Raw genomic sequence first — 27553 nt, forward strand, 5'->3', positions numbered from 1 at the left:
ACTTAAATGCTTAAAAATGTTTCAAAAATTTACTTGATGAGAATTCGAAAATTCGTATTTTCGAAAATTTAAAGAAATACGAATTTTCGAAAATTTTCAAAAGGTCGAAATTTTTAAATATTTTTACGAAAAAAAAATTAATCTTTAATTATTTAAAATTATTTATTTAATTATCATTAAATTATTTAAAAAATAACAATAGAAATTAAAAAAAATTCGAATAAAAAAGTAATTACTTAATTAATTAATTAATAAAAAATGTCTTCAAATTCATTTCCGAATTCTTTGATTTTAAGGAAATTTTCGACTTTTGGTATTTTTAAATTATTTTTTAAAATAGTATAATGGAAATCTATCATGAATAGGTCAAACTATATTTCTCTCGTTTTTTCATGTAAGTTTTAAAGTAATAGTAAAGTAGATTATAAAAAAACATTTTTTTTTCGAAGAAATTTTTTTCATGAATATTTTTAGTTTTCAAATTTTTTATAAAATTTATATTTTTATATAATTTTTGTAGATAAATTTAAATTTTTTGTAATATTAATTTATTAAAACGTAACAAAAAAAAAAAAAGAATTTAGAAAATAAATTGTTACATTTTTTCAAAATTTCAAACAAAACTTTTTGATTTGGAGCAACTTTAAGAAAATTTGTAAAATTTTAATTTTTTTAGTTTTAAAAAATTTAAAAAAAATCATGGTTCGATTGGTTTCTAATTTTTTTTACTTTTTTTTCACTAAATTTTTAATTTAAAATGTTCTAAATTCATTTTCAAATTAATAAATTGGAATAAAAGTATCGTTTAAACATATCAAAAATTTAAATAAACGATCAAAATTATTTTTTTTTATTTCAGAAAATAATTTCAAAATTTCCTTCCTCCCAATTTCGAAAAACCCCCTCCGCTTTCGAAATAAGTATTCAAATCCTCAAAATTAAAATTTTTGACATCACTACGCAAAAAACTCAAATCTCTCGAGGCGTACAAAAACAACAAAATCCCTTTTGCTAATTCACGAGCCATACCGAAATGTGCAATTATCACAGTCGATCGTCTCAGCACATAATAATGGCTGGTCTGCAGTGCAAAAATGTCGAAAAGTTGATAAACTAACGAGTGATAATGTGAACAAAGGTGAATATCGCGCAAAATACGCAAGACATCATCGTGCATCTCGCGAAATTCGCAGTTGACTTGATTTCTGGCTGCAAATCGATTTTTGTGCACTCCATGTAGCAACTCTACACATCGAACTGAGCACAATTGATTCACACACAAAAAATTTTTGCCCGAAAAACTACGAGAAAAATCAAAATTTCCCATTTTTGGGCAGCGAAATCGCCGTTTGAGGTCTTGAACGAGCAACTGGGCTCGCTCATGCCTCGATTTGGGGTAATTTTGGGGCATTTTGAGCACCGCGACGAAGGGTAAGGGCGTGATTTTTTTCGATAAATGAAAATTTCGACGAGACGTCTGTGGCAAAGGCGATTTGTTGTTGCTTTGAACAAGAGAGGAAGACCCAAAAAGAAGGTTTGAACGTGAAAAAACGGAGTTTTGTGGAAATTTTCAGATTCAACGACGGGAAAATCACTTCCGAGGAATTGGCATGACGAAAAAACTTTTACCTAAATACAACAAGAGAGAGAAAAAGTGAAGATGTGTGTGTGAAAAAATCATGAAATTCACGAAAACGAGCAACATGCATGTCACGGTCCCAAACAAACAAGGAAAATTTCCGATTTTAATCCAATTATCCGCGTCAAGTGACGGAAAAATGCGAAAATCGAAGAAATTTTCCTTTGTCGCGTTCGCGAATGGCATCGAAGGAAGACAGACAGCAACAACAATGCGCCAGCAACGTACAGACATCGAGCAGACATTGCGAGCGATGAATTTTCTTGGCAGAAAAAGTGCAGAAAAAATGAGAAATTTTGTCGGCAACAACAACAACACGAGCAAAAAACGGAAAAAGAACATCAGTAGTTATTAAGGGTGGGGTCCTTTCTCGTCGCTTGTTATTGTTGTCGGCAGTGATTATGATTTTTTTTCTCTTGTTACGTCGTCGTTGGACAGCGTTGCGAAATTATTACAGGATTTTTTATTTATTTATTTTTAATTCGTAACGTAAACAAGTGGATCGGGCAAGCAGAAAACAGAAAATGGAAGAAAAAGTGACATATGTTGTGCCAATATCGAGATTTTTTTGACGGCAACGAATTATGTTGAAGGTCAACCGGCATGCAATGAAGGAAAGGGAGTGATAAAAATGATAAGAAGCCAAAAATTCGTCGGTTTTGGATGAAAAACGAAGAAAAATTGAAGAAAATGAATGTTTTTCAAGAAAATTTCAAGTGAAAAGAGTCTCTTAAAGAAAATTTTCTTGCGAAAGAGGAGAAATTTGTGAAAAAATGATTAAAAAAAATGAAAATTATTTGAAAGTTTTCAGAGAAAAATGATTCAACCATAAGAAATGTCTTACAAAAGTGATGAAATTCAACTATTTAGTGAATCAGAGCTCAAACTTTTTAAAAACTTTGAAAATCTTAAAAACTTGTGATGAAATCGAAGACTTTTAAAAAGTTTTAATGCTAAAAAGGTCTTTTCTTATAAAATTTCAAGGATTTACGATGAAATTTCAATAATTCAATTAATTTTAGTGAAAAATTGTGTCAAATTTGATAATTTCAAGGCATGTTTTGTACAAAAAGGATTAAAAATCTGATGACTTTTAATAATTTTTAATCAAAAATGATACAAAAGTATAAAAAAATTTCTCTCAAGAGAATTATTTCTTAAAAAATTATTTTAAAAATAACTGAAAAAGACAACAATAGAAAGATTTTTTCTAATTTTGAAAAAAAATTTTTTTTTTAATTTTGAAAATTTTAATTTTTTTTTAAAATTAAAAAAAAATTTTTTTTTCGAAAAGAAAAATTATAAAAGTCGATAATTTTATTGCTTTTTTTGACAAAAATTTTTCAAAACACATAAAGAAAATTTTTTTTCAATTTCAAAAATTTAAACTCAGTGAAAATTATCTCTTAAAAATTGATAACTTTATAAGTTGTATGACAAAAAAAATTTTTTTTCTAAAATCCGACAAGAATTTCTATTAGAAGAATATAAAATGGAAGATTTTTCAAGAGTTTTAATTTTTTAAATAAATTTTTTATTTAAAATTTTGACAAAAATAGCAAAAAATTTAAGATCTTAAAAGTAAAAAAATTAATTAAGATCTTAAGAGTAAAAACATGCATGAAGTTCTCCGTTAAATGACTAAAAACGATGAAGAAAAATTTTAAAATTTAATTTTTCTTTAAGGTTTTTTTTTAAAAATTGATTCTTAAATGAAAAAAATCACAAAAATAATTAAAAATTGCTCTGAAACTAACAACAATGAAATAAAATATTAAAAATTTGAAATTTAAAAATATAAAACCGCGTGAAAAATATTTCAAAATTGCCAAAAACGAAATTTTTTCTTATATTCATCATTAAAATCGACACTTTAAAAGCTCTTTTAAACTTTAAAAACTTTAAAAATTATTTTTTTACAGCCAACTATTAAAAATTTATCAAGTCAACTACGAATTTCATATTTTTATAAAATTAAAAAAAAAAATTATTAAAAAAAATTTAACTAAAATATTTTTTTTTTTAATTTCAGATCAGATTTTTCGACACAGACAGACGTTTAGAGAGACAACGAATAAAAATGGTGCAAACATAAGTGTTTCGTGAAACTGTTTCAGAGAAAGCGAGACGACAGAACGAGCGAAAAGCACAAAGACGAATCGGAATTTGTTTATTTTTTGAACAACTTCAATTCTGGTGAATTGACAAAAAGCAAAAAAAAAAAAATCTTAAGAAGAAGCAGAAAAAAAATCAGAAGTAACTTCTGTTCACAAAAAAATATTTTTTGGCTGTTAAACAGCTTAAAATCGTAAAAAAAGGGAAAAAATCGAAGCAAAAAAGATGCCAACTGTTCGTCCAGGCAGTTTAAAGGATCCCGAAATAGCTGAGCTATTCAACAAACATGATCCGGAGAAGATTTTCGAGGATTTGCGTGAAATCGGGCACGGGTCATTCGGTGCCGTGTACTATGCGCGATGCAATCTCACCCGGGAAATTGTGGCAATCAAGAAGATGTCGTACGTGGGCAAGCAAAGTTTGGAAAAATGGCAAGATATTTTGAAGGAAATCCGTTTCCTGCGTCAATTGCAGCATCCGAACACGATCGAGTACAAGGGTTGTTACTTGCACGAGAACACGGCGTGGCTCGTAATGGAATATTGCGTCGGTTCGGCATCAGATATCATCGAAGTGCACAAGAGACCATTACGGGAGGATGAAATTGCGGCAATTTGCGATGGTTGTTTGCGCGGTTTGGCTTATTTGCACAGCTTGGGACGCATTCATCGCGACATCAAAGCGGGAAATATCCTTTTAACGGAGCAAGGAGTTGTGAAATTGGCGGATTTTGGCAGTGCGGCGATCAAATGCCCGGCAAATAGTTTCGTGGGAACACCTTATTGGATGGCGCCCGAAGTTATCTTGGCCATGGATGAAGGGCAATACGACGGAAAAGTCGATGTTTGGTCCTTGGGCATCACGTGCATCGAATTAGCTGAGAGAAAACCGCCGTATTTCAACATGAACGCCATGTCGGCACTTTATCACATCGCCCAAAACGACGCTCCGATGCTACAAGCGCAGGAATGGTCCGACGAATTTCGGGATTTTGTCGAATTGTGTCTCAAAAAGTCACCCATCGATCGACCAACATCCGCCAAACTCATTTCGAATTATTTCGTGTCGCGTCCCCGTTCGCCAAATTGCTTGATGGACCTCATTGCGCGCACAAAAGCCGCCGTTCGCGAACTCGACAACTTAAATTACCGCAAAATGAAGAAAATTCTCATGATTGACTCGTGCGAAACGGAATCCACGGTTGGCGAGGACGAAGTGCAAGACGATCAAATTGGCGGCGACAGTAGCAAAAGTAACAGCATCACGTCAGAGCACTCGATGCAAAGTGTGGGCGTTGCAACGTCAAGTCACGTCAGTAGTTCGTCAAATAATTCCCTACCTCAACACAATATCGATCCGCATACGGGAGCGCCGATGCATGGTGCTTCACGGAATTCGTCGAGACATCGGGCGCCGCCTCCATTGCCGCCGCACATTAACAATTATCCGCATTTGTCGTCTTCCAGCGGAGCGCAATCCACGAGTCAACAAATGATGCAACATCAACTGAGGCAGGAGGCGAGTCAACAACATGCGCTTTATGCGAATCAGATGGCGTTGCAAGGAATGCAGCAGCAACAGCAGCAACTTACGCAGCAACAAACGAATCACATGTCGCAAGCGGCGATGGCGCACGGAATTGCCGAGCATGGACCGAATAATTTTGCGACAATTCGTACCACGAGTATCGTCACGAAGCAGCAAAAGGAACACATGCAGGTGAGATTTTTTTTTAGATATTTTTCCATATTTTGAGTTATTTTAAAGATATTTTTTATGAAAAACTAAGAAGAAAATTTTAAAAAATTGAAAAGTGTCAAAATTTTAATTAAAGGTATTAAATCCTGTCTAAAAATTACTTTGAAATTTGAAAAACGCAAAAAAATAATTTTGACAGATGACAGCTGTCAATTTTTTTAAATGAAATTGATACTTCTGAAAATTTTATTAAGAAAAAATAAATGAAAATTTCATAAATTTGGCTAAAAATTAAATAACATTTTTTTTTAAATTTAATTTTAATTAATTTTTAATAAATTTGACATTTTAAAAATTGACAGCTGTCAAATTTTATTTTATAGAATTTGATATTTCTGAATATTTTTGATTTAAAAATTAGATAAAACTCTCATAAATTTGACTGAAAAAATGAAAATTTATGTTGAATTGAAATTTATGTAAATTTTGGTAAATTTGATGTTTTGACAGATGACAGCTGTCAATTATTTTTCAAAAATTTATATTTTTAAAAATTTTAAGTACAAAAAATAGATAAAAAATTTCATTAATTTGGCTAAAAATGAAATAATTTTTTTTAAAATTAAAATTCATTTAAATTTTCATTAATTTGACATTTCATAAAATGACAGCTGTCAAATTTTTCTTTAAACCTTATATTTTCTTGTCAAATATAAGAAAAATTATTTTTTTTTTTTATTTAATGAAAATGGTAAAAAAATAAGCTTCATATTTTGTAAAAATTAAATAGTTTTTTTTAAAGCAAATTTTGACATTTGAAAATATGACAGCTGTCAAAATTTTTAATAAATTTTATATTTTTTGAGCATTTAAAAGATTCAAATCCTTTATTTTAACAAAAAATTACACAAAAGAAGGTTTAGATGTCTTAAAGCTAAAAATTTTATTAAATTTTTGACATCTGTCATTTTTTGAAGTGTCAAAATTTTGACATTTGAAGTAATTTTTAGCAAAATTTTCATCGTAATTTATTTTGATATGAGATTTTTTTTTATAAATTCCCTAATTTTTTACGATTTTTAATAAAATTTCATTAAAAAAATCTTATTTTTCAGTTTTAATTTTTTTGTTGTCATTTTTTCATGATTTACGAACTTATAATTTTAAAAAATTCAGAAAAATTTTTTTTGTTAAATTTTAAATTGTCAAAGATTTTTAAAATATCAACTCATTAACAAAAAAATATTTTTTCTTTGTAGGAAATGCACGAACAAATGTCCGGTTACAAGCGAATGCGTCGCGAGCACCAAGCAGCATTAGTGAAACTCGAAGAAAAGTGCAAGTTGGAGATGGAAAATCACAAGTCAGCGTTAGATAAGGAGTACGACCTCTTATTGCACAACTTCACGAGGGAATTGGAAAAATTATCGGTGAGATTTTTAAAAAATTTTTAAATTTCTATCAAATTTGCTAATTTTCTTCGCTTTTTAGGTAAAACACGCGCAAGAAATCGATCGTCGCGTCAAGCAAAATAACGTTGCCGAAAAGAAATTGTTCAAAGAAATCTCGAATCGGCAAGAAGGCGATCGAAAAGCGTTCGATATGCATCGCAAGAAGGAATACAAAGCCAACAAGGAACGATGGAAGCGCGAATTATCGATGGATGAGTCGACGCCGAAGCGACAACGCGATGCTACGTTACAGTAAGTGCCTGAAATTTCATGAAAAATCGAGTTTTTATTAAAAAATTTGAAAAAAATCGTAGATCACAGAAAGAAAACCTCAAATTAGCGGAAGCCCAAGAGGAACAACGACTTCTCCGGTGCCAGAAGCAGTACATTGAGCTGGAAATGCGGAAATTCCGTCGAAAAAAGATGATGTCGTTGCACGATTTGGAGACGCAGTTACTAAGAGACGTGAGTTTTGCTGACATTTTTTTGATTTTCATCTGAAATTCAAATTTTTCTGCTTTTAGGAGTTGAGTAAGAAACAACAGCAACTCGAACAGGCACACGCAATGTTGTTGAAACATCACGCAAAGACGCAAGATCTGGAATACGGGCAACAGAAAAGCGTTCATGCACTGCGGGAGGAGCAAGTAAGTCAAATTTTCAATTTTTTTTAAAAATCTTATTAATTTTTTTCTTTTAAAATAGATTTCAAAGCAACACAACAGTGAATTGAGTAATCAAAACGAGTACATGGAGCGTGCGGAAAAGGAACTTTTGCGAAAACATGCGCTAGAATTGAAGCAACAACCAAAAAGCTTAAAGGTAAATTTAATTTTTTTTCGATTTTGGGCGAATTTTCACGAAATTTTATTTGTAGCAAAAAGAACTTCTAATCAGAAAGCAGTTTCGTGAGACATGCAAGACACAAACGCGCCAGTATAAAGCGTTGAAAGCTCAAATTCTACAGACAACACCGAAAGAAGAACAAAAAGCTGTGATAAAAAAATTGAAGGAGGAGCAGCACAGAAAGTTGACATTGCTGGGCGATCAAGTGAGTGTCAAAAATTAAAACTTTCATCAAAAAAATTTGAATTTTAGTTGATTTTGAGTCATTTTGAACCAGTTTTGATGGAAAATTTGTCTCAAAAGAACATTTTGTAAAATTAAATTTACATAAAAATGTCTCAGAATGGATTTTATGAGAAATTTTTTTTTTCAAAAATATTTTTTAACAAATTTAAGGTTGAATTTTGTGCAATTTTGATAAAAAACTTTCCTCAAAAATCCTTTTTTAGCAATTTTTATTGAATTTCAAGTCGATTTTAATCAAAATTTCAAAGAATATTTCTCTCAAGAGACTTTTCTTTGACTAATTAAAACGAAATTTTCTCAAAAGTAATTTTTTTATGTAAATCATAATTTATCGTTTTTTGAGTAATTTTTAAAAAAATTTGATAAAGAATAACGAAAATTTGTTACCAAAAACTATTTTTTATTCATTTCAAAGTAATTTTTTCTAATTTTTGAATAAAAATGTCTTTTTTAGATTTTTGAACGGAAATATCGCAAAATAATTTTAATTGCTTTTGTTAAATAAAAAAATTATTAAAAAACAATTTTTATCAAAAAAGAATGATTTTGAGAAATTTTTCCTCAAAAGTGACATTTAAAATAATTTTTTGGTGAATTTCGAACAAAAATTTGCCTAAAGAATTTTTTTTTAAATTTGCATAAATTTTTTTTTAATTTTTTTTTAAATTTTTTTTAATCTTTTTTTTTTTTAATTTTTTTTTTTTTTTTTTTAATTTTTTTTAATTTTTTTTTTAATTTTTATATAACAATATTTTTTTTAATTTAGCAAAAGCAATTTTCACATAATATTTTTTGAATATTTTATAATTTTTCAACAATTTCTAATTAAAAAAAAATTTTTTTCTTCCACAGTACGAACAAAGCATCGCTGACATGTTGCAGAAGCAAAGCTTACGACTCGACGAGAGTCAGGAAATGGAGTGCAATCAGCTCAAGGATCGCTTAAACTATGAATTAGAAATTTTGGAAGCGTATCAAAACAAGAATCGCATGCAGGCGCAAGCGCAACGTGATAGAGAACGCAAAGAACTCGAGGACCGAGTTAGTGTTCGTCGGGCATTGTTAGAGAGCAAGGTGAGTTTTTCTTAAATTTCCCTTTAAAAAATCGAGTTTAATGAAAAAAAATCATTTTTCTCCACAGATGGAACAGGAATTGACCCAATTCAATGCCGAACGTACTGAACGTATTAGACTGTTGAGAGAGAAGCATGACAAACTCTTAGAAGCATTTGATCAGGAATCAACCCGAATGGGATTCAGGTAACGAATTTCCTTTAAAAAAATATTTTTTTCGGGTTTTAATGAATTTTTTTCATTTTAGCGCCCTTGCATTGGCGGAAGCATCCAAAGAAACGTATCCCGACGAAGACGGCAGTTTATCCGGGTCCATGCTTAGCTTGGCACACAGCAACAGCTCAACGAGTTTTCCGGCGGGATCGCTATAGCGTTTCAACAGCAGCCATCATCATCAGCAGCATCACCCGAATAACGCGACAAAAGTTTATGCCACCCTCATGTCGAATCGCGTCAAGAAGCATCCATCACATCAGTTGCAACATCAGCATTCCGTTGCACACGCTGGCAGTAGCAGCGGCAATAGTAGTCATAGTAATAATGTGCGCGGCGACATCGTTGGCGGCAATTCGCGAAATCGCTTCGATCATGATGGCAAAAAATACTACAATGACGATAATTTGTTCACTGTCACGAATAATTGTGGTAGTTTAATGCATAGGAAAAAGTAAGTTTTTTTTCGTTTCTCGCTCGAATTTTTTTTCTGTTTTGAGAAAAACCACAAAAAATCCAATCGGTTTCGTTTGTGACTCCCGTGATGCGTCCTCGTTCATTTTTTTTTTTTTTTTTTTTTTAACTTCACACGTTTTAAATTAAAAAAAAAATACTTAATGCACGTGAGGTCATCGCAAAAAAAAATCCAAAACCTAAAAAAAAATAAAACAATAAAAAAAAATTAAAAAAGTGAATGATGTGAATAAGCTTAGTAGACTGTAAAAAAAAATAATTAAAAAATACGTGTGGCATCATATAAAAATAATAAATATTTAGGTAAGGGAAAATGGATTTTTATTGACGAGATGTGAAAAATTTGATGTTTTTATAAGAGAGATGAGAAATAAAAAATTAACAATAGTCATAGTGAAAAAAAAAAGTTTTTTTAGATGAAATGTGAATAAATAAAGGTGGTTTTAAAAAAATAAAAAAAAAATCAAATTCCTGCAAAAAATAAATCAAGTATTAATTTTTTAAATAAAAAGTCGACAAAATAACAGAAAACCTTATGATGACTAATAAACATGAAAAAAAATAAATAAAAAAAAAATAATTTTAAGAACTTACAATTAATAACAAAAAATTAACCAAAAAATAAATAGAAGGTCGCAAAATAATTGTTAAAAAAAAAAATAAAAAAATTGCATTAAAAAAGTGACTAGAAATCAAATTATGAATAAGAAGTCTAAATATTTACCATAAAAATTAAAAAATTAAAAATAATCCCCGTCTCCAAAATAAAATTAAAAAAAAATATTTCATCTTAAAAACATAAAAAAACTATTCAATTCATACACATCATCATATAAGACTTTATCTTGAACTTTATGATAATAAACAAACAAAAGTATTGGACATAGTGTTGATAAAAAAAATAAATAGTGCAGGAACCAATATTTTAATACCAAAAAAGAAAAATCATTAAAATAAAAGTTTTGAACGTGATTTTTGTTCATTTATTGGTTTCGGAAGACAAGCTCGTTAAAAGCACGTTTTGATGATGGAAAAGTTTATCAAATGGCAATTTATTGCATCTGTGCGTTATTTTATTGTTTTCTTTATTGATTCAAGAAAAATATTTTTATCTAAATTTTTATTAAAAAATTTTATTGAAAAATTAAATTAATGAAATATTAAAAATAAATAATTATTTAATTTTTTTTAAATAATTAAAAAAATTATTTTAAATTTTTTTTTTAAATAAATAATTAAAAATAATTTTTTAAAATTTTCTTTAAATATTTAAAAAATATTTTTTAAAAATTTTCTTTAAATATTTAAAAAAATAATTTTTTAACTTTTTTTATATTTAAAAAAAAATTTAAAAAAATAAAAAATTTTTTTAAATTTTTAAAAAAATAATTTTTTAAAATTTTCCTTAAATATTTAAAAAATAATTTAATTTTTTTTAATATTTAAAAAAAATTATTTAATTATATTAAAAAAAATAATTTTTTAAAAATTTGTGAAAAATATTTAATTAAAAAAAATCGAGCTTGTCATAAAATTTTTGTGTATTTTCCGTGTCATGTCATGTCATCCTTTTTTCTAATCTAAATACCTAAATTTAAAAAAAAAACTTTCATTGTACAGTTAAATTTAGTTAGAATATTTTCTTATTCTCTGATCTGCTTTTAAAATTAATAAACAAACGTTTTACGAGTAGTGAAGCTCTTACTAAGCGCATTTGTAAAATATTATAAAAGAAAAAAAATATTCAGCTGAATAAATAACACAATAACCTTAAATTAAAAAAAAACATATATAATTAATTAATTAAAAAAAAATTAAAATAAAATTATGTAGCGAACGTTCATGTATAAAAATCCTTAGTTAGCTTACTCAAAAGAATAAATTGACAATTAATAATAAAAATAAATAGAAAAATAAAATAAAATAAAATCGGATAGAAATTTTACTTACTTACCATTCGTTTAATTAAAAAAAATAAATTAAATTAATTAATTAAATAAAAAAAAGAATTTAATAATTAAATTAATTAATTACCAATTATTAGTCCTTTTAAATATTTTTTTTTTCTCTCTGGAATAAATTATATTTTTTCTTTGTTAAAATTTTTCACTTTTTTGTTTTTTTTTATAAAATTAAAAAAAAAATTGATAATTAAAATAAAAGAAAAATAATAAATTGTGTTCAAACCAGAACCTACATTACCTAAAAAAAAATATTATTATAATTATTATACAATTAATCAAACAGAAAAGTAATGAAAAATTGAAGTGAAAATTATAAATAAAAAATAAAAAAAAAACATTAAGAAGTGAATAATAAAAAAATCATGAAAACTTATAAAAATTATAAATTTTGTGTTTTGCCAGGCGTCTCCATTTCAGAATTATTGAGGTAAGTTCAATTCAATTCAATAAGAGGCACAAAAGAAAATAAATCGAAAACTAGAGCAAATATTAATATTACCTGCTGCTCCTTTAGTTTTCCTCGTTTTTCTTATTTTTTGTTCAAACAATCAACAAAAGAGCAAAGCAGTAAAAAAAAAGTCTATCAATAAAATGTGAAATATTGCTCTTTTGTTTTAGTGAAAGCGAAGAGAGAGGAAAAAAGAGGAGAATGAAGCAATAAGTTTTCTCCATTAATCGGCCATATATTTATTATTTCCTTTTTGTTCTTAGTTCTTCTCCACAAATCGATCGCACAAAAAAAAGAGTTCCTGCTTTCAATTCAATGCGAATTCAAAGAAATATGAGAGAAAAGTACTCAATAAATTTCATAAAGACGAAAGATTATTGCTTTTTCCATTCGACGAACTTGAGTTGCACATTTATTTAAAGGATTATTAGGTATTTTGTATTAAAACGCAAGCAGAGAAAGAGCAAGAACAAAAGATCTCATAATTGCTTTTATTTTCCATCGAACTTTAGGTAAATAAATACGAACGTTCAATCAATATCCAAGTGGGCTCCGGGGAATCAGATCAATTCTTGGAAAATGTTTTCTTTTGTTATTAAATGTTAAATATAAGAGAAACTTTTCAAGATTGGAAAAAAAAATAATTTTTTTGCGGAGTGAAAGTTTTCGGAAAATTTCCATTTTTAATGTTATCGGGCTTGGTTGCATCAAATAATAAAATGTCATGTCATGTTATTAATAATTTGTGTGAGTAATGAAGAGCGTAATTTTTTGATGGGGTATTAAATATTGCTTATTATTGATAATGATGATGTTCAACATTTTTTAATGTATTATTTATAATGGATTGATAGGTAAAAATATTGCCCTTGACAGTTTTTTAACAAGTATAGAGAGGTACGTTTGTTTACTCAATTGTAAATTTGGGAGGTTTTTCGCTATATTATTAAATGTTTATTTTTAGATTTTTAATGGAAAGTTTAGTTTGGCTTGGAAATTTTCCTATTTCATTTTATATTTATTGATTTAAGGATAAATAATATCATATTTTTTCTAAATAAATTTAGTATGCGGTAAAAAAATTATTTAGATTTTTATTTTTTAAAATTTTAAAGCTCTAATTAGACTTGAAATCAAAAAAAATATTTTTACCGCATTTCGAAGAAAAAATGCGGTATTATGCTTTGTGTCGAGACTGTGCCCCGAAAAATTTTAAGAAATTTCCTGTTTTTTTTTCAATTTTTGTTTTGCTAACATCTCAAGAAAAAACGCTCCTGTATTCGAAAACGCAAAGTGTACTTTTGAAAAATTAAAAATAATACAAAAGTTGTTTCTAATGCCAAAACCTTCAAATTTCTCGGATTGAAATATTTCGAAAATTGAAGTGTTTTTACGAAAAACCGATTGAATGTGAGCCCTCATAATAAAGGATTTTGAAAAACTGAAAAATTTTTTTTGATCAATTTTTTTTGCTAACATCTTTAAAAGGCTCCTGTACATCGAAATTTCGCAAAATTTTTCCAAAACAAAAGTTGTTTCGAGCTAAAAATGCCAAAATGGGGAATCGAATGAAATTAGTTAAATTTGAATCTGAGATGGCTTGGGCCACAACTTTCAAAAATTGGTCGTTTGATTCGTAAAATCCCTCTTAATGTATTATTTGTAATGGATTGATAGGTAAAAATATTGCCCTTGACAAGTTTTTAACAAGTATAGAGAGGTACGTTTGTTTACTCAATTGTAAATTCAGGGGGTTTTTCGCTATATTATTAAATGTTTATTTTTAGAATTTTAATGATAAATAATATCATATTTTTTGTATGCGGATTTTTACCGCATTTTGAAGAAAAAATGCGGTAAAACCTCGAATTGTGAGTGTGGAGAACCGTGTGTTCACTGAAAAAATTTTTAAAAATCGGTACGTGAGCCCTCATAATAAGAGGATTTTGGCTGAAATTTTTTTTGATCAATTTTTTTTGCTAACATCTTTAAAAGGCTCCTGTACATCGAAAACGCAAAATTTTGAAAAAGTCCAAAACAAAAGTTGTTTCTAATGCCAAAACCTTCAATTTGAGATGGAGAACCGTGATCTAGCTTAATTTTGAAAAATTGGTATGTGAGCCCTCATAATAAGAGGATTTTGACTTAAATTTTTTTTTGCTAACATCTTTAAATGGCTCCTGTACATCGAAAACGCAAAATTTTTTGCCAAAAAATTTTGAAAAGCAAAATTTTTATTAAAACATAATAAAATTTTGGCTGAAATTTTTTTTGATCAATTTTTTTTTTTAACATCTTTAAAATACATCGAAAAAAGTTGTTTCTAATGCCAAAACCTTCAATTTGAGACGGAGAACCGTGATCTACTCAAGGAAAAAATTTTGAAAAATCGGTATGTGAGCCCTCATAATAAGAGGATTTTGGCTGAAATTTTTTTTCATCAATTTTTTTTGCTAACATCTTTAAAAGGCTCCTGTACATCGGAAACGCAAAATTTTGAAAAAGTCCAAAACAAAAGTTGTTTCTAATGCCAAAACCTTCAATTTGAGCTGGAGAACCGTGATCTACAAAAGTTGAAAAAATTTTGAAAAATCGATATGTGAGCCCTCATAATAAGAGGATTTTGGCAGAAATTTTTTTTCATCAATTTTTTTTGCTAACATCTTTAAAAGGCTCCTGTACATCGAAAACGCAAAATTTTGAAAAAGTCCAAAACAAAAGTTGTTTCTAATGCCAAAACCTTCAATTTGAGACGGAGAACCGTGATCTAACTCAATTTTCAAAAATCGGTATGTGAGCCCTCATAATAAGAGGATTTTGGCAGAAATTTTTTTTCATCAATTTTTTTTGCTAACATCTTAAAATGGCTCCTGTACATCGAAAACGCAAAATTTTGAAAAAGTCCAAAACAAAAGTTGTTTCTAATGCCAAAACCTTCAATTTGAGCTGGAGAACCGTGATCTACAAAAGTGAAAAAAAATTGAAAAATCGGTATACATGAGCCCTCATAATAAGAGGATTTTGGCTGAAATTTTTTTTCATCAATTTTTTTTGCTAACATCTTTAAAAGGCTCCTGTACATCGAAAACGCAAAATTTTGAAAAAGTCCAAAACAAAAGTTGTTTCTAATGCCAAAACCTTCAATTTGAGACGGAGAACCGTGATCTAACTCAATTTTGAAAAATCGGTATGTGAGCCCTCATAATAAGAGGATTTTGACTTTAATTTTTTTTCATCAATTTTTTTGCTAACATCTTTAAATGGCTCCTGTACATCGAAAACGCAAAATTTTGAAAAAGTCCAAAACAAAAGTTGTTTCTAATGCCAAAACCTTCAATTTGAGCTGGAGAACCGTGATCTACAAAAGTTGAAAAAATTTTGAAAAATCGGTACATGAGCCCTCATAATAAGAGGATTTTGGCTGAAATTTTTTTTGATCAATTTTTTTTGCTAACATCTTTAAAAGGCTCCTGTACATCGAAAACGCAAAATTTTGAAAAAGTCCAAAACAAAAGTTGTTTCTAATGTTAAAACCTTCAATTTGAAATGGCTCCTGTACATGGAGAACCGTGATCTAATGCCAAAACCTTCAATTTGAGCTGGAGAAAAAATTTTGAAAAATCGGTATGGGAGCCCTCATAATAAGAGGATTTTGGCTGAAATTTTTTTTCATCAATTTTTTTTGCTAACATCTTTAAAAGGCTCCTGTACATCGAAAACGCAAAATTTTGAAAAAGTCCAAAACAAAAGTTGTTTCTAATGCCAAAACCTTCAATTTGAGACGGAGAACCGTGATCTAGCTTAATTTTGAAAAATCGGTATGTGAGCCCTCGTAATAAGAAGATTTTGGCTGAAATTTTTTTTCATCAATTTTTTTTGCTAACATCTTTAAATGGCTCCTGTACATCGAAAACGCAAAATTTTGAAAAAGTCCAAAACAAAAGTTGTTTCTAATGCCAAAACCTTCAATTTGAGCTGGAGAACCGTGATCTACAAAAGTTGAAAAAATTTTGAAAAATCGGTATGTGAGCCCTCATAATAAGAGGATTTTGGCTGAAATTTTTTTTCATCAATTTTTTTTGCTAACATCTTTAAAAGGCTCCTGTACATCGAAAACGCAAAATTTTGAAAAAGTCCAAAACAAAAGTTGTTTCTAATGCCAAAACCTTCAATTTGAGACGGAGAACCGTGATCTAACTTAATTTTCAAAAATGGGTACATGAGCCCTCATAATAAGAGGATTTTGGCTGAAATTTTTTTTCATCAATTTTTTTGCTAACATCTTTAAAAGGCTCCTGTACATCGAAAACGCAAAATTTTGAAAAAGTCCAAAACAAAAGTTGTTTCTAATGCCAAAACCTTCAATTTGAGCTGGAGAACCGTGATCTACAAAAGTTGAAAAAATTTTGAAAAATCGGTATGTGAGCCCTCATAATAAGAGGATTTTGGCTGAAATTTTTTTTCATCAATTTTTTTTGCTAACATCTTTAAAAGGCTCCTGTACATCGAAAACGCAAAATTTTGAAAAAGTCCAAAACAAAAGTTGTTTCTAATGCCAAAACCTTCAATTTGAGACGGAGAACCGTGATCTACAAAAGTTGAAAAAATTTTGAAAAATCGGTATGTGAGCCCTCATAATAAGAGGATTTTGGCTGAAATTTTTTTTCATCAATTTTTTTTGCTAACATCTTTAAAAGGCTCCTGTACATCGAAAACGCAAAATTTTGAAAAAGTCCAAAACAAAAGTTGTTTCTAATGCCAAAACCTTCAATTTGAGCTGGAGAACCGTGATCTACAAAAGTTGAAAAAATTTTGAAAAATCGGTATTTGAGCCCTCATAATAAGAGGATTTTGGCTGAAATTTTTTTTCATCAATTTTTTTTGCTAACATCTTTAAAAGGCTCCTGTACATCGAAAACGCAAAATTTTGAAAAAGTCCAAAACAAAAGTTGTTTCTAATGCCAAAACCTTCAATTTGAGACGGAGAACCGTGATCTAACTCAATCTTCAAAAATGGGTACATGAGCCCTCATAATAAGAGGATTTTGGCTGAAATTTTTTTTCATCAATTTTTTTGCTAACATCTTTAAAAGGCTCCTGTACATCGAAAACGCAAAATTTTGAAAAAGTCCAAAACAAAAGTTGTTTCTAATGCCAAAACCTTCAATTTGAGACGGAGAACCGTGATCTACAAAAGTTGAAAAAATTTTGAAAAATCGGTATGTGAGCCCTCATAATAAGAGGATTTTGGCTGAAATTTTTTTTCATCAATTTTTTTTGCTAACATCTTTAAAAGGCTCCTGTACATCGAAAACGCAAAATTTTGAAAAAGTCCAAAACAAAAGTTGTTTCTAATGCCAAAACCTTCAATTTGAGCTGGAGAACCGTGATCTACAAAAGTTGAAAAAATTTTGAAAAATCGGTATGTGAGCCCTCATAATAAGAGGATTTTGGCTGAAATTTTTTTTCATCAATTTTTTTTGCTAACATCTTTAAAAGGCTCCTGTACATCGAAAACGCAAAATTTTGAAAAAGTCCAAAACAAAAGTTGTTTCTAATGCCAAAACCTTCAATTTGAGATGGAGAACCGTGATCTACAAAAGTTGAAAAAATGTTGAAAAATCGGTATGTGAGCCCTCATAATAAGAGGATTTTGGCTGAAATTTTTTTTCATCAATTTTTTTTGCTAACATCTTTAAAAGGCTCCTGTACATCGAAAACGCAAAATTTTGAAAAAGTCCAAAACAAAAGTTGTTTCTAATGCCAAAACCTTCAATTTGAGCTGGAGAACCGTGATCTACAAAAGTTGAAAAAATTTTGAAAAATCGGTATGTGAGCCCTCATAATAAGAGGATTTTGGCTGAAATTTTTTTTCATCAATTTTTTTTGCTAACATCTTTAAAAGGCTCCTGTACATCGAAAACGCAAAATTTTGAAAAAGTCCAAAACAAAAGTTGTTTCTAATGCCAAAACCTTCAATTTGAGCTGGAGAACCGTGATATACAAAAGTTGAAAAAATTTTGAAAAATCGGTATGTGAGCCCTCATAATAAGAGGATTTTGGCTGAAATTTTTTTTCATCAATTTTTTTTGCTAACATCTTTAAAAGGCTCCTGTACATCGAAAACGCAAAATTTTGAAAAAGTCCAAAACAAAAGTTGTTTCTAATGCCAAAACCTTCAATTTGAGCTGGAGAACCGTGATCTACAAAAGTTGAAAAAATTTTGAAAAATCGGTATGTGAGCCCTCATAATAAGAGGATTTTGGCTGAAATTTTTTTTCATCAATTTTTTTTGCTAACATCTTTAAAAGGCTCCTGTACATCGAAAACGCAAAATTTTGAAAAAGTCCAAAACAAAAGTTGTTTCTAATGCCAAAACCTTCAATTTGAGCTGGAGAACCGTGATCTACAAAAGTTGAAAAAATTTTGAAAAATCGGTATGTGAGCCCTCATAATAAGAGGATTTTGGCTGAAATTTTTTTTCATCAATTTTTTTTGCTAACATCTTTAAAAGGCTCCTGTACATCGAAAACGCAAAATTTTGAAAAAGTCCAAAACAAAAGTTGTTTCTAATGCCAAAACCTTCAATTTGAGCTGGAGAACCGTGATCTACAAAAGTTGAAAAAATTTTGAAAAATCGGTATGTGAGCCCTCATAATAAGAGGATTTTGGCTGAAATTTTTTTTCATCAATTTTTTTTGCTAACATCTTTAAAAGGCTCCTGTACATCGAAAACGCAAAATTTTGAAAAAGTCCAAAACAAAAGTTGTTTCTAATGCCAAAACCTTCAATTTGAGCTGGAGAACCGTGATCTACAAAAGTTGAAAAAATTTTGAAAAATCGGTATGTGAGCCCTCATAATAAGAGGATTTTGGCTGAAATTTTTTTTCATCAATTTTTTTTGCTAACATCTTTAAAAGGCTCCTGTACATCGAAAACGCAAAATTTTGAAAAAGTCCAAAACAAAAGTTGTTTCTAATGCCAAAACCTTCAATTTGAGCTGGAGAACCGTGATCTACAAAAGTTGAAAAAATTTTGAAAAATCGGTATGTGAGCCCTCATAATAAGAGGATTTTGGCTGAAATTTTTTTTCATCAATTTTTTTTGCTAACATCTTTAAAAGGCTCCTGTACATCGAAAACGCAAAATTTTGAAAAAGTCCAAAACAAAAGTTGTTTCTAATGCCAAAACCTTCAATTTGAGACGGAGAACGGTGATCTAACTCAATTTTCAAAAATGGGTATGTGAGCCCTCATAATAAGAGGATTTTGGCTGAAATTTTTTTTCATCAATTTTTTTTGCTAACATCTTTAAAAGGCTCCTGTACATCGAAAACGCAAAATTTTGAAAAAGTCCAAAACAAAAGTTGTTTCTAATGCCAAAACCTTCAATTTGAGCTGGAGAACCGTGATCTACAAAAGTTGAAAAAATTTTGAAAAATCGGTATGTGAGCCCTCATAATAAGAGGATTTTGGCTGAAATTTTTTTTCATCAATTTTTTTTGCTAACATCTTTAAAAGGCTCCTGTACATCGAAAACGCAAAATTTTGAAAAAGTCCAAAACAAAAGTTGTTTCTAATGCCAAAACCTTCAATTTGAGCTGGAGAACCGTGATCTACAAAAGTTGAAAAAATTTTGAAAAATCGGTATGTGAGCCCTCATAATAAGAGGATTTTGGCTGAAATTTTTTTTCATCAATTTTTTTTGCTAACATCTTTAAAAGGCTCCTGTACATCGAAAACGCAAAATTTTGAAAAAGTCCAAAACAAAAGTTGTTTCTAATGCCAAAACCTTCAATTTGAGCTGGAGAACCGTGATCTACAAAAGTTGAAAAAATTTTGAAAAATCGGTATGTGAGCCCTCATAATAAGAGGATTTTGGCTAAAATTTTTTTTCATCAAATTTTTTTGCTAACATCTTTAAATGGCTCCTGTACATCGAAAACGCAAAATTTAGAAAAAGTCCAAAACAAAAGTTGTTTCTAATGCCAAAACCTTCAATTTGAGCTGGAGAACCGTGATCTACAAAAGTTGAAAAAATTTTGAAAATTTTTTTTCATCAATTTTTTTTGCTAACATCTTTAAATGGCTCCTGTACATCGAAAACGCAAAATTTGGAAAAAGTCCAAAACAAAAATTGTTTCTAATGCCAAAACCTTCAATTTGAGCTGGAGAACCGTGATCTACAAAATTGGAAAAAATTTTGAAAAATCGGTATGTGAGCCCTCATAATAAGAGGATTTTGGCTGAAAATCAATTTTTTTTGCTAACATCTTTAAAAATTACAAAAGTTGAAAAAATTTTGAAAAATCGGTATGTGAGCCCTCATAATAAGAGGATTTTGACTTAAATTTTTTTTCATCAATTTTTTTGCTAACATCTTTAAAAGGCTCCTGTACATCGAAAACGCAAAATTTTGAAAAAGTCCAAAACAAAAGTTGTTTCTAATGCCAAAACCTTCAATTTGAGCTGGAGAACCGTGATCTACAAAAGTTGAAAAAATTTTGAAAAATCGGTATGTGAGCCCTCATAATAAGAGGATTTTGGCTGAAATTTTTTTTCATCAATTTTTTTTGCTAACATCTTTAAAAGGCTCCTGTACATCGAAAACGCAAAATTTGGAAAAAGTCCAAAACAAAAGTTGTTTCTAATGCCAAAACCTTCAATTTGAGCTGGAGAACCGTGATCTAACTCAATTTTCAAAAATGGGTACATGAGCCCTCATAATAAGAGGATTTTGGCTGAAATTTTTTTTCATCAATTTTTTTTGCTAACATCTTTAAAAGGCTCCTGTACATCGAAAACGCAAAATTTTGAAAAAGTCCAAAACAAAAGTTGTTTCTAATGCCAAAACCTTCAATTTGAGCTGGAGAACCGTGATCTACAAAAGTTGAAAAAATTTTGAAAAATCGGTATGTGAGCCCTCATAATAAGAGGATTTTGGCTGAAATTTTTTTTCATCAATTTTTTTGCTAACATCTTTAAAAGGCTCCTGTACATCGAAAACGCAAAATTTTGAAAAAGTCCAAAACAAAAGTTGTTTCTAATGCCAAAACCTTCAATTTGAGCTGGAGAACCGTGATCTACAAAAGTTGAAAAAATTTTGAAAAATCGGTATGTGAGCCCTCATAATAAGAGGATTTTGGCTGAAATTTTTTTTCATCAATTTTTTTTGCTAACATCTTTAAAAGGCTCCTGTACATCGAAAACGCAAAATTTTGAAAAAGTCCAAAACAAAAGTTGTTTCTAATGCCAAAACCTTCAATTTGAGCTGGAGAACCGTGATCTACAAAAGTTGAAAAAATTTTGAAAAATCGGTATGTGAACCTTCATAATAAGAGGATTTTGGCTGAAATTTTTTTTGATCAATTTTTTTTGCTAACATCTTTAAATGGCTCCTGTACATCGAAAACGCAAAATTTAGAAAAAGTCCAAAACAAAAGTTGTTTCTAATGCCAAAACCTTCAATTTGAGCTGGAGAACCGTGATCTACAAAAGTTGAAAAAATTTTGAAAAATCGGTATGTGAGCCCTCATAATAAGAGGATTTTGGCTGAAATTTTTTTTTATCAAATTTTTTTGCTAACATCTTTAAAAGGCTCCTGTACATTGAAAACGCAAAATTTTGAAAAAGTCCAAAACAAAAGTTGTTTCTAATGCCAAAACCTTCAATTTGAGCTGGAGAACCGTGATCTACAAAAGTTGAAAAAATTTTGAAAAATCGGTATGTGAGCCCTCATAATAAGAGGATTTTGGCAGAAATTTTTTTTCATCAATTTTTTTGCTAACATCTTTAAATGGCTCAAAACAAAAGTTGTTTCTAATGCCAAAACCTTCAATTTGAGCTGGAGAACCGTGATCTACAAAAGTTGAAAAAATTTTTAAAAATGGGTACATGAGCCCTCATAATAAGAGGATTTTGACTTAAATTTTTTTTCATCAATTTTTTTTGCTAACATCTTTAAAAGGCTCCTGTACATCGAAAACGCAAAATTTTGAAAAAGTCCAAAACAAAAGTTGTTTCTAATGCCAAAACCTTCAATTTGAGCTGGAGAACCGTGATCTACAAAAGTTGAAAAAATTTTGAAAAATCGGTATGTGAGCCCTCATAATAAGAGGATTTTGGCTGAAATTTTTTTTCATCAATTTTTTTTGCTAACATCTTTAAAAGGCTCCTGTACATCGAAAACGCAAAATTTTGAAAAAGTCCAAAACAAAAGTTGTTTCTAATGCCAAAACCTTTAATTTGAGCTGGAGAACCGTGATCTAACTCAATCTTCAAAAATGGGTACATGAGCCCTCATAATAAGAGGATTTTGGCTGAAATTTTTTTTCATCAATTTTTTTGCTAACATCTTTAAATGGCTCCTGTACATCGGAAACGCAAGATTTGGAAAAAGTCCAAAACAAAAGTTGCTTCTAACGTCAAAACCTACAATTTGAGCTAGTGAACCGTGATCTAGCTCAATTTTCAAAAATTGGTACCTAATTCTTAGTTTTTTGAGGACCCTGAAGGTCTGTGAGCAGTCTCTTGGGTTGTGAGGTGTATGTAACCGTGAAATGGTCATGAGGAGTACATAAATGTGAAATGAGAGGAATGAACATGTGGCTTGAGGAGTATGAAAATGTGACTTGAGGAGTACAAAAAAGATCGAAATGCGGTACAGTATGTCGTTCTTTAGACGACTACTTTGTCTATTTTTCTATTTTTTTCAAATGGCCATTTTTTTTTAAATACAATAATTTTAATTTTTTAAATCATACATTTATATAATTTTAATAATTTAAAGGTTTCAATGTTATTTATTTTATTACGTGAAGTATTATAGAGAATTTATAGCGAAAATTCGATCATAAGACACTAAAAATTCAAATTAATGTAACAAAAAGATATTTTTTTCTGTACAAATCCATTAATTTTTCAAAAAAAATTATAAATAAATTATTGTTAATTTTAATTTATTATTATTTAAATTAATAATTAATTTAATTTAGTTTATAATTATAGGTATTATTAATTAATTTTAATAATTTAATTAAATTTTTTGTTGATATCTAAAAAAATAATTTACTAAAAAAAAATATTTTTTTTTAATTTTAATAAAAATTTTAAATTTAATGTTATCATAATTAGGTATATTAAATATTTTTTTGAAATAAAAATTTTTAATTTTCTCGAATTGTTTTAACATTAAAAAAAAGTTTCAGGTCTAATTAAAGTTAAAAATTCATTAATAAATATTAAATAATGATCATCAAAAATAATCATTAAAAAAAAAAAATAATAATTTAATTGAAGGGCTGAAAGGATAAATCGCACATACGCACTTTTTGACAAACGAAGAAAGAGCGATTTTAAGTTTTTCTCTGTTTTTCATCCTTTCAGCCTTTCAATTATTATGACTTAATTTTTAATATATCTTAATTTATTTTATTTTTTTATTTTATTATTTGATAATTAGGCTAAACTATTTTATACTTTGAACAAAAATTAAAAAAATAAATTAATTAAATTATACGAAAATAAAATAATTTCTTGAATTTAAATAGAAATTTATTTTTTAAAATTATGTTCAAATAAATAAATGAATACTTTTTAAAAAAAAATAAATATTAAAATAAATAAATATAATTTAAATAAATGTTTTTTTTTTATTTTATTTATATTTAATATTTATTTCTTTTTCTTAGATCTTTTATGAAAATAAAACATGAAAAGAAGAAATAAATATTTGTGTAAATAAAAATTTTTAATTTTGTCAAAGTTTAAAAAAAAAGTTTAAAGCTTTCAAAGTTTAAAAAATTTTCAGGTTACAATGCCTTTTCAATCATATTTTAGACGATTCTAAGTATTTTAAACATCATATCCTAAAATTTGATATTTTAAATAAATTTTATTATTTTATGAAATTCTTGCTTTCTTTTAAATTGTAATAAAATATAATATTTAAACTTATATTGTTTTTTAAATACATTTTCACTGTAAAAAAAATTAAAAATATTAAAATTACAAAACTCACCTCTTTAAAAACTTTCCAACAAGCCCTCATACTGTTTCTGCCTACCTCCATAAATATTCTGATAAAACATTTCATTAAACATCATCAATTTCAACAAAAAAACAGTACATCACACAAAATAAAAATGTTTGCATAAAAATTTTATCAGACAACCATCAGGCATGCAAAAAATTGTTGCAAAGTACCCATAACGCGAATCCATTACATTATATTAATTACCTGTATACCACAATATTTTCCATGCACTTCAAGCCATGTTTGACTTGTCTCGCTTGTCACAGGTAGCTCACGATCATTACACACCATCGCCGTATTATGAAATGTCGTGTTGCATAGTTGGCTCTTTATTTATTATTATGTTAATTGTTTTATTTCTCGCGACTCCTTGATAAAGCAACTTCGTCGAGAAGCATGAAAAATCATTATTTTATTGGTGTTAACAATAATTTACATAAAAAAAAAAATTTTCTTCATTGACGATGTTCAGTCTTTTCACACCTTAATGCGAAATTTCTCATAAATAAAAATCGTGTTGACACGAAATTGCGCAAAATTTTTGCATTTCCCGGAAATTGAGTGACCATTGCAAAAAATATGACAAGTTAATTTAAGGGAAATTGCAGCAACCATTGACACGAACTTCATTACTTTTTTTGCAACTGTGAAAAATCAGGTCAAAATTTTTTCGTGTGTGAATTTTTTTTCCATTTTGTAAATTAAAATTTTTATCATGGCTTCTCGGAATATCATCAAAATGGGCGTTCGTATGTTCAGTACGTCCCAAGCTGTAAAAGATATTCTTCGCCATTCGCCAAATTCGTTCTTGGACAAATGTCTTCTTTCGAGATATACGAGACTGAGGTATGACCCGAAAAATGTTCAAGCTACTTACATTTGGATCGATGGAACGGGCGAACAAGTCAGATGCAAAGACAGGATTTTGCAAAAAAAGATCGAAAGGCCTGAGGATGCTCCTGAATGGCAATATGACGGAAGTAGTTGCTACCAAGCTTTAGGAGAAAATTCTGATTGTTCCTTAATCCCGAGGGCTATTTATCGAGACCCTATGAAATTTGGTTCAGATGATGTAATTGTCCTTTGTGACACTTACAAACCGGATGGAAGTCCTTCAGATACAAATCATCGCCATAAGATGCAAGAAGCGATTGATCAAACGAAAGAACATGAACCTTGGTTCGGGATTGAACAAGAATATACCTTCTTGGATCACGATGGAAGACCTTTTGGATGGCCCGTGGGGGGTTTCCCCCCTCCACAGGGTCCCTTCTATTGCGGTATTGGCGGAAATCGAGCTTATGCCCGAGATATTGTTGAAGCTCATGCTATCGCTTGTCTCTATGCAGGGATTCAATTCGCAGGAACAAATGCTGAAGTGATGCCTTCTCAATGGGAATTCCAATGTGGCCCATCGCTCGGCATGAAAGCTGCTGATGATATCTGGGCAGCGCGTTATATCTTAGGACGAATCGCTGAACTTCATGGCGTTGTGATAACTTTCGATCCGAAACCCGTAGAGGGTCCTTGGAATGGCGCCGGGGGTCATTGCAACTTTTCAACCAAAGCAATGCGAGAAGAGAACGGAATCGAAGCTATTAAAGCAGCAATTGGAAAGTTATCGCAAGAACATGAAAAGCATATTCAAGCTTATGACCCCAAAGGCGGAGCTGATAACAAAAGACGACTTTTGGGGCATTTGGAGACCTCAAGCATTGAAACTTTCTCATGGGGCATTGCTGATCGCGGATGTAGCGTAAGGATCCCGCGTGGAGTAGCAAACGCCGGAAAAGGTTATCTCGAGGATCGACGCCCTTCGAGCAATATGGACCCTTATGCTGTTTGTCATGCACTTTTAACGACTTGTTTGTTGGATGATCAAAAGCCAACGAACGGAAAAAATTCTTCGTCTTCTTCCGTTGATTGTTGCTGTAAATAAAGATTTTTGAATAACTTCTATTAATCTCGTCGTTCGTCGCGCCACACGCGTGGTTAAGATGCATTAAAAAGATAAACTTGAAGAAGAAGAAGAAGAACAAAGTTTGTCGTTTCCGATTTCTTGTCTTTTCGAATGGGGTTGAAAAGCGTGGAAAGGCAAAATTTAATTCTATTAGCATATTGTTTCGAGTAAGTGCACGAGGGAAAACAGGATGCGACGAAATAAAATTGTCACTAAAGATGTAACAACGCAATTTAAACTTTGTCTACAAATTGGAGAATTTAAATGAACAATTTTTGGCACCGCAGACATTGGAATGAATTTTGTCGCGGTGATAAAGATTGTTCAATTTTACCGAATTGTTTTCAATTTTTGTTTAAATTGAACTTATTTTACGGAATTTTCTTTTAAGAAAAGAGTTTAATTTCTTTTTTTTAAATCTTTGTGCAAAATTCGATTTTTAATGAAAAATTAGTTAAATTTACGCGTTTATTTTTTAAAGATTATTTTTTAAAAATTATGAAATAATTTTTAATTATATTTAATTATTTTTTTTTAAATTTTCTTTTTTTAAAAGAAATGGGGCAAAATAAAAAATTTCATAAAAATGACCATTTTAAAAGTTTTTTGTTCAAATTTTGGAATATTAACGGAAATTTTTAATTTTCATTTTAGGCCATTAAATTTAATTATTTCACTTAAACAAAAAATTTTCTCCGTTAAAAAATTTTTCAAAAAATTTTGAAAAAATTTTTTTGAAAAAATTTTTTAAAAAAAATTTAAAATACGATTTTTGAAAAAAAGGAAAAATTTTTGAAATTTTTTTGGTAAATTTTAAATTTTGGAAAACGATAATAATGTCCAGTAAAAATTAAAATTATAAAAAACATAAAAAAATATTATTAATAAAATTATTCAAAAATTGATAAAAATTTTAAAATTTTGCCCCCCCCATTTTATTTTAAAAAAATTTTGAAATGATTTTCATTTGGAAAAAATTTTTTATATATTTTAAAAAATTATTTTATATTTAAATTTTCCGTAAAAGATAAAAAATTGCTTAGTTCAAATTTTGAAATATTAACGGAAATTTTCAATTTTCATTTTATTAAGTTTAATAAATTTTCACTAAAATGATGATTAAAAAATAAAATTATTTTAAAATACAAAATTAATTAAATTTTTTAGGTTAAATTGTTCAAACATAAGAATTTGAATTTAATTTTCTTAGAATTATCTACATTGCGGCATTTTACTAACGTAAGAAAACATTTTTTTGTCAAAAAACTTTAAAAATAGCTTTGTAAGCAAAAAACTGACCATACCTAATAAGCATTTTTTTGTAAAACGCAAAAATTTTAAGTCAACTTTCATAAATCATCAAATTTTGAACTGAAATTCGTTCGAAAATAT

At 28.9% G+C, this 27553-nt stretch overlaps 2 protein-coding genes across 2 annotated transcripts; both read left to right on the forward strand.

Annotated features, from left to right (window-relative positions):
* The first annotated feature begins 1038 nt into the window (after positions 1-1038).
* On the forward strand, positions 1039-10027 carry LOC134827809 (serine/threonine-protein kinase Tao). Its single transcript, XM_063840647.1, has 11 exons — positions 1039-1138; positions 3672-5473; positions 6712-6882; positions 6944-7155; positions 7218-7368; positions 7428-7550; positions 7609-7725; positions 7781-7954; positions 8848-9069; positions 9137-9255; positions 9317-10027. Exons 2-11 carry the CDS (start codon positions 3980-3982, stop codon positions 9438-9440), a joined length of 2907 nt encoding a protein of 968 aa, XP_063696717.1. The 5' UTR covers positions 1039-1138; positions 3672-3979; the 3' UTR covers positions 9441-10027.
* A 14913-nt stretch (positions 10028-24940) lies between these two features.
* Positions 24941-26140, forward strand: LOC134837765 (glutamine synthetase 1, mitochondrial-like). The gene has a single exon (XM_063853152.1). It carries the CDS (start codon positions 24941-24943, stop codon positions 26138-26140), a length of 1200 nt encoding a protein of 399 aa, XP_063709222.1.
* Positions 26141-27553: the final 1413 nt, after the last annotated feature.

This window comes from Culicoides brevitarsis, chromosome 1 (genome assembly GCF_036172545.1).
Source record: "Culicoides brevitarsis isolate CSIRO-B50_1 chromosome 1, AGI_CSIRO_Cbre_v1, whole genome shotgun sequence".
Classification (NCBI taxonomy): Eukaryota; Metazoa; Arthropoda; class Insecta; order Diptera; family Ceratopogonidae; genus Culicoides; species Culicoides brevitarsis.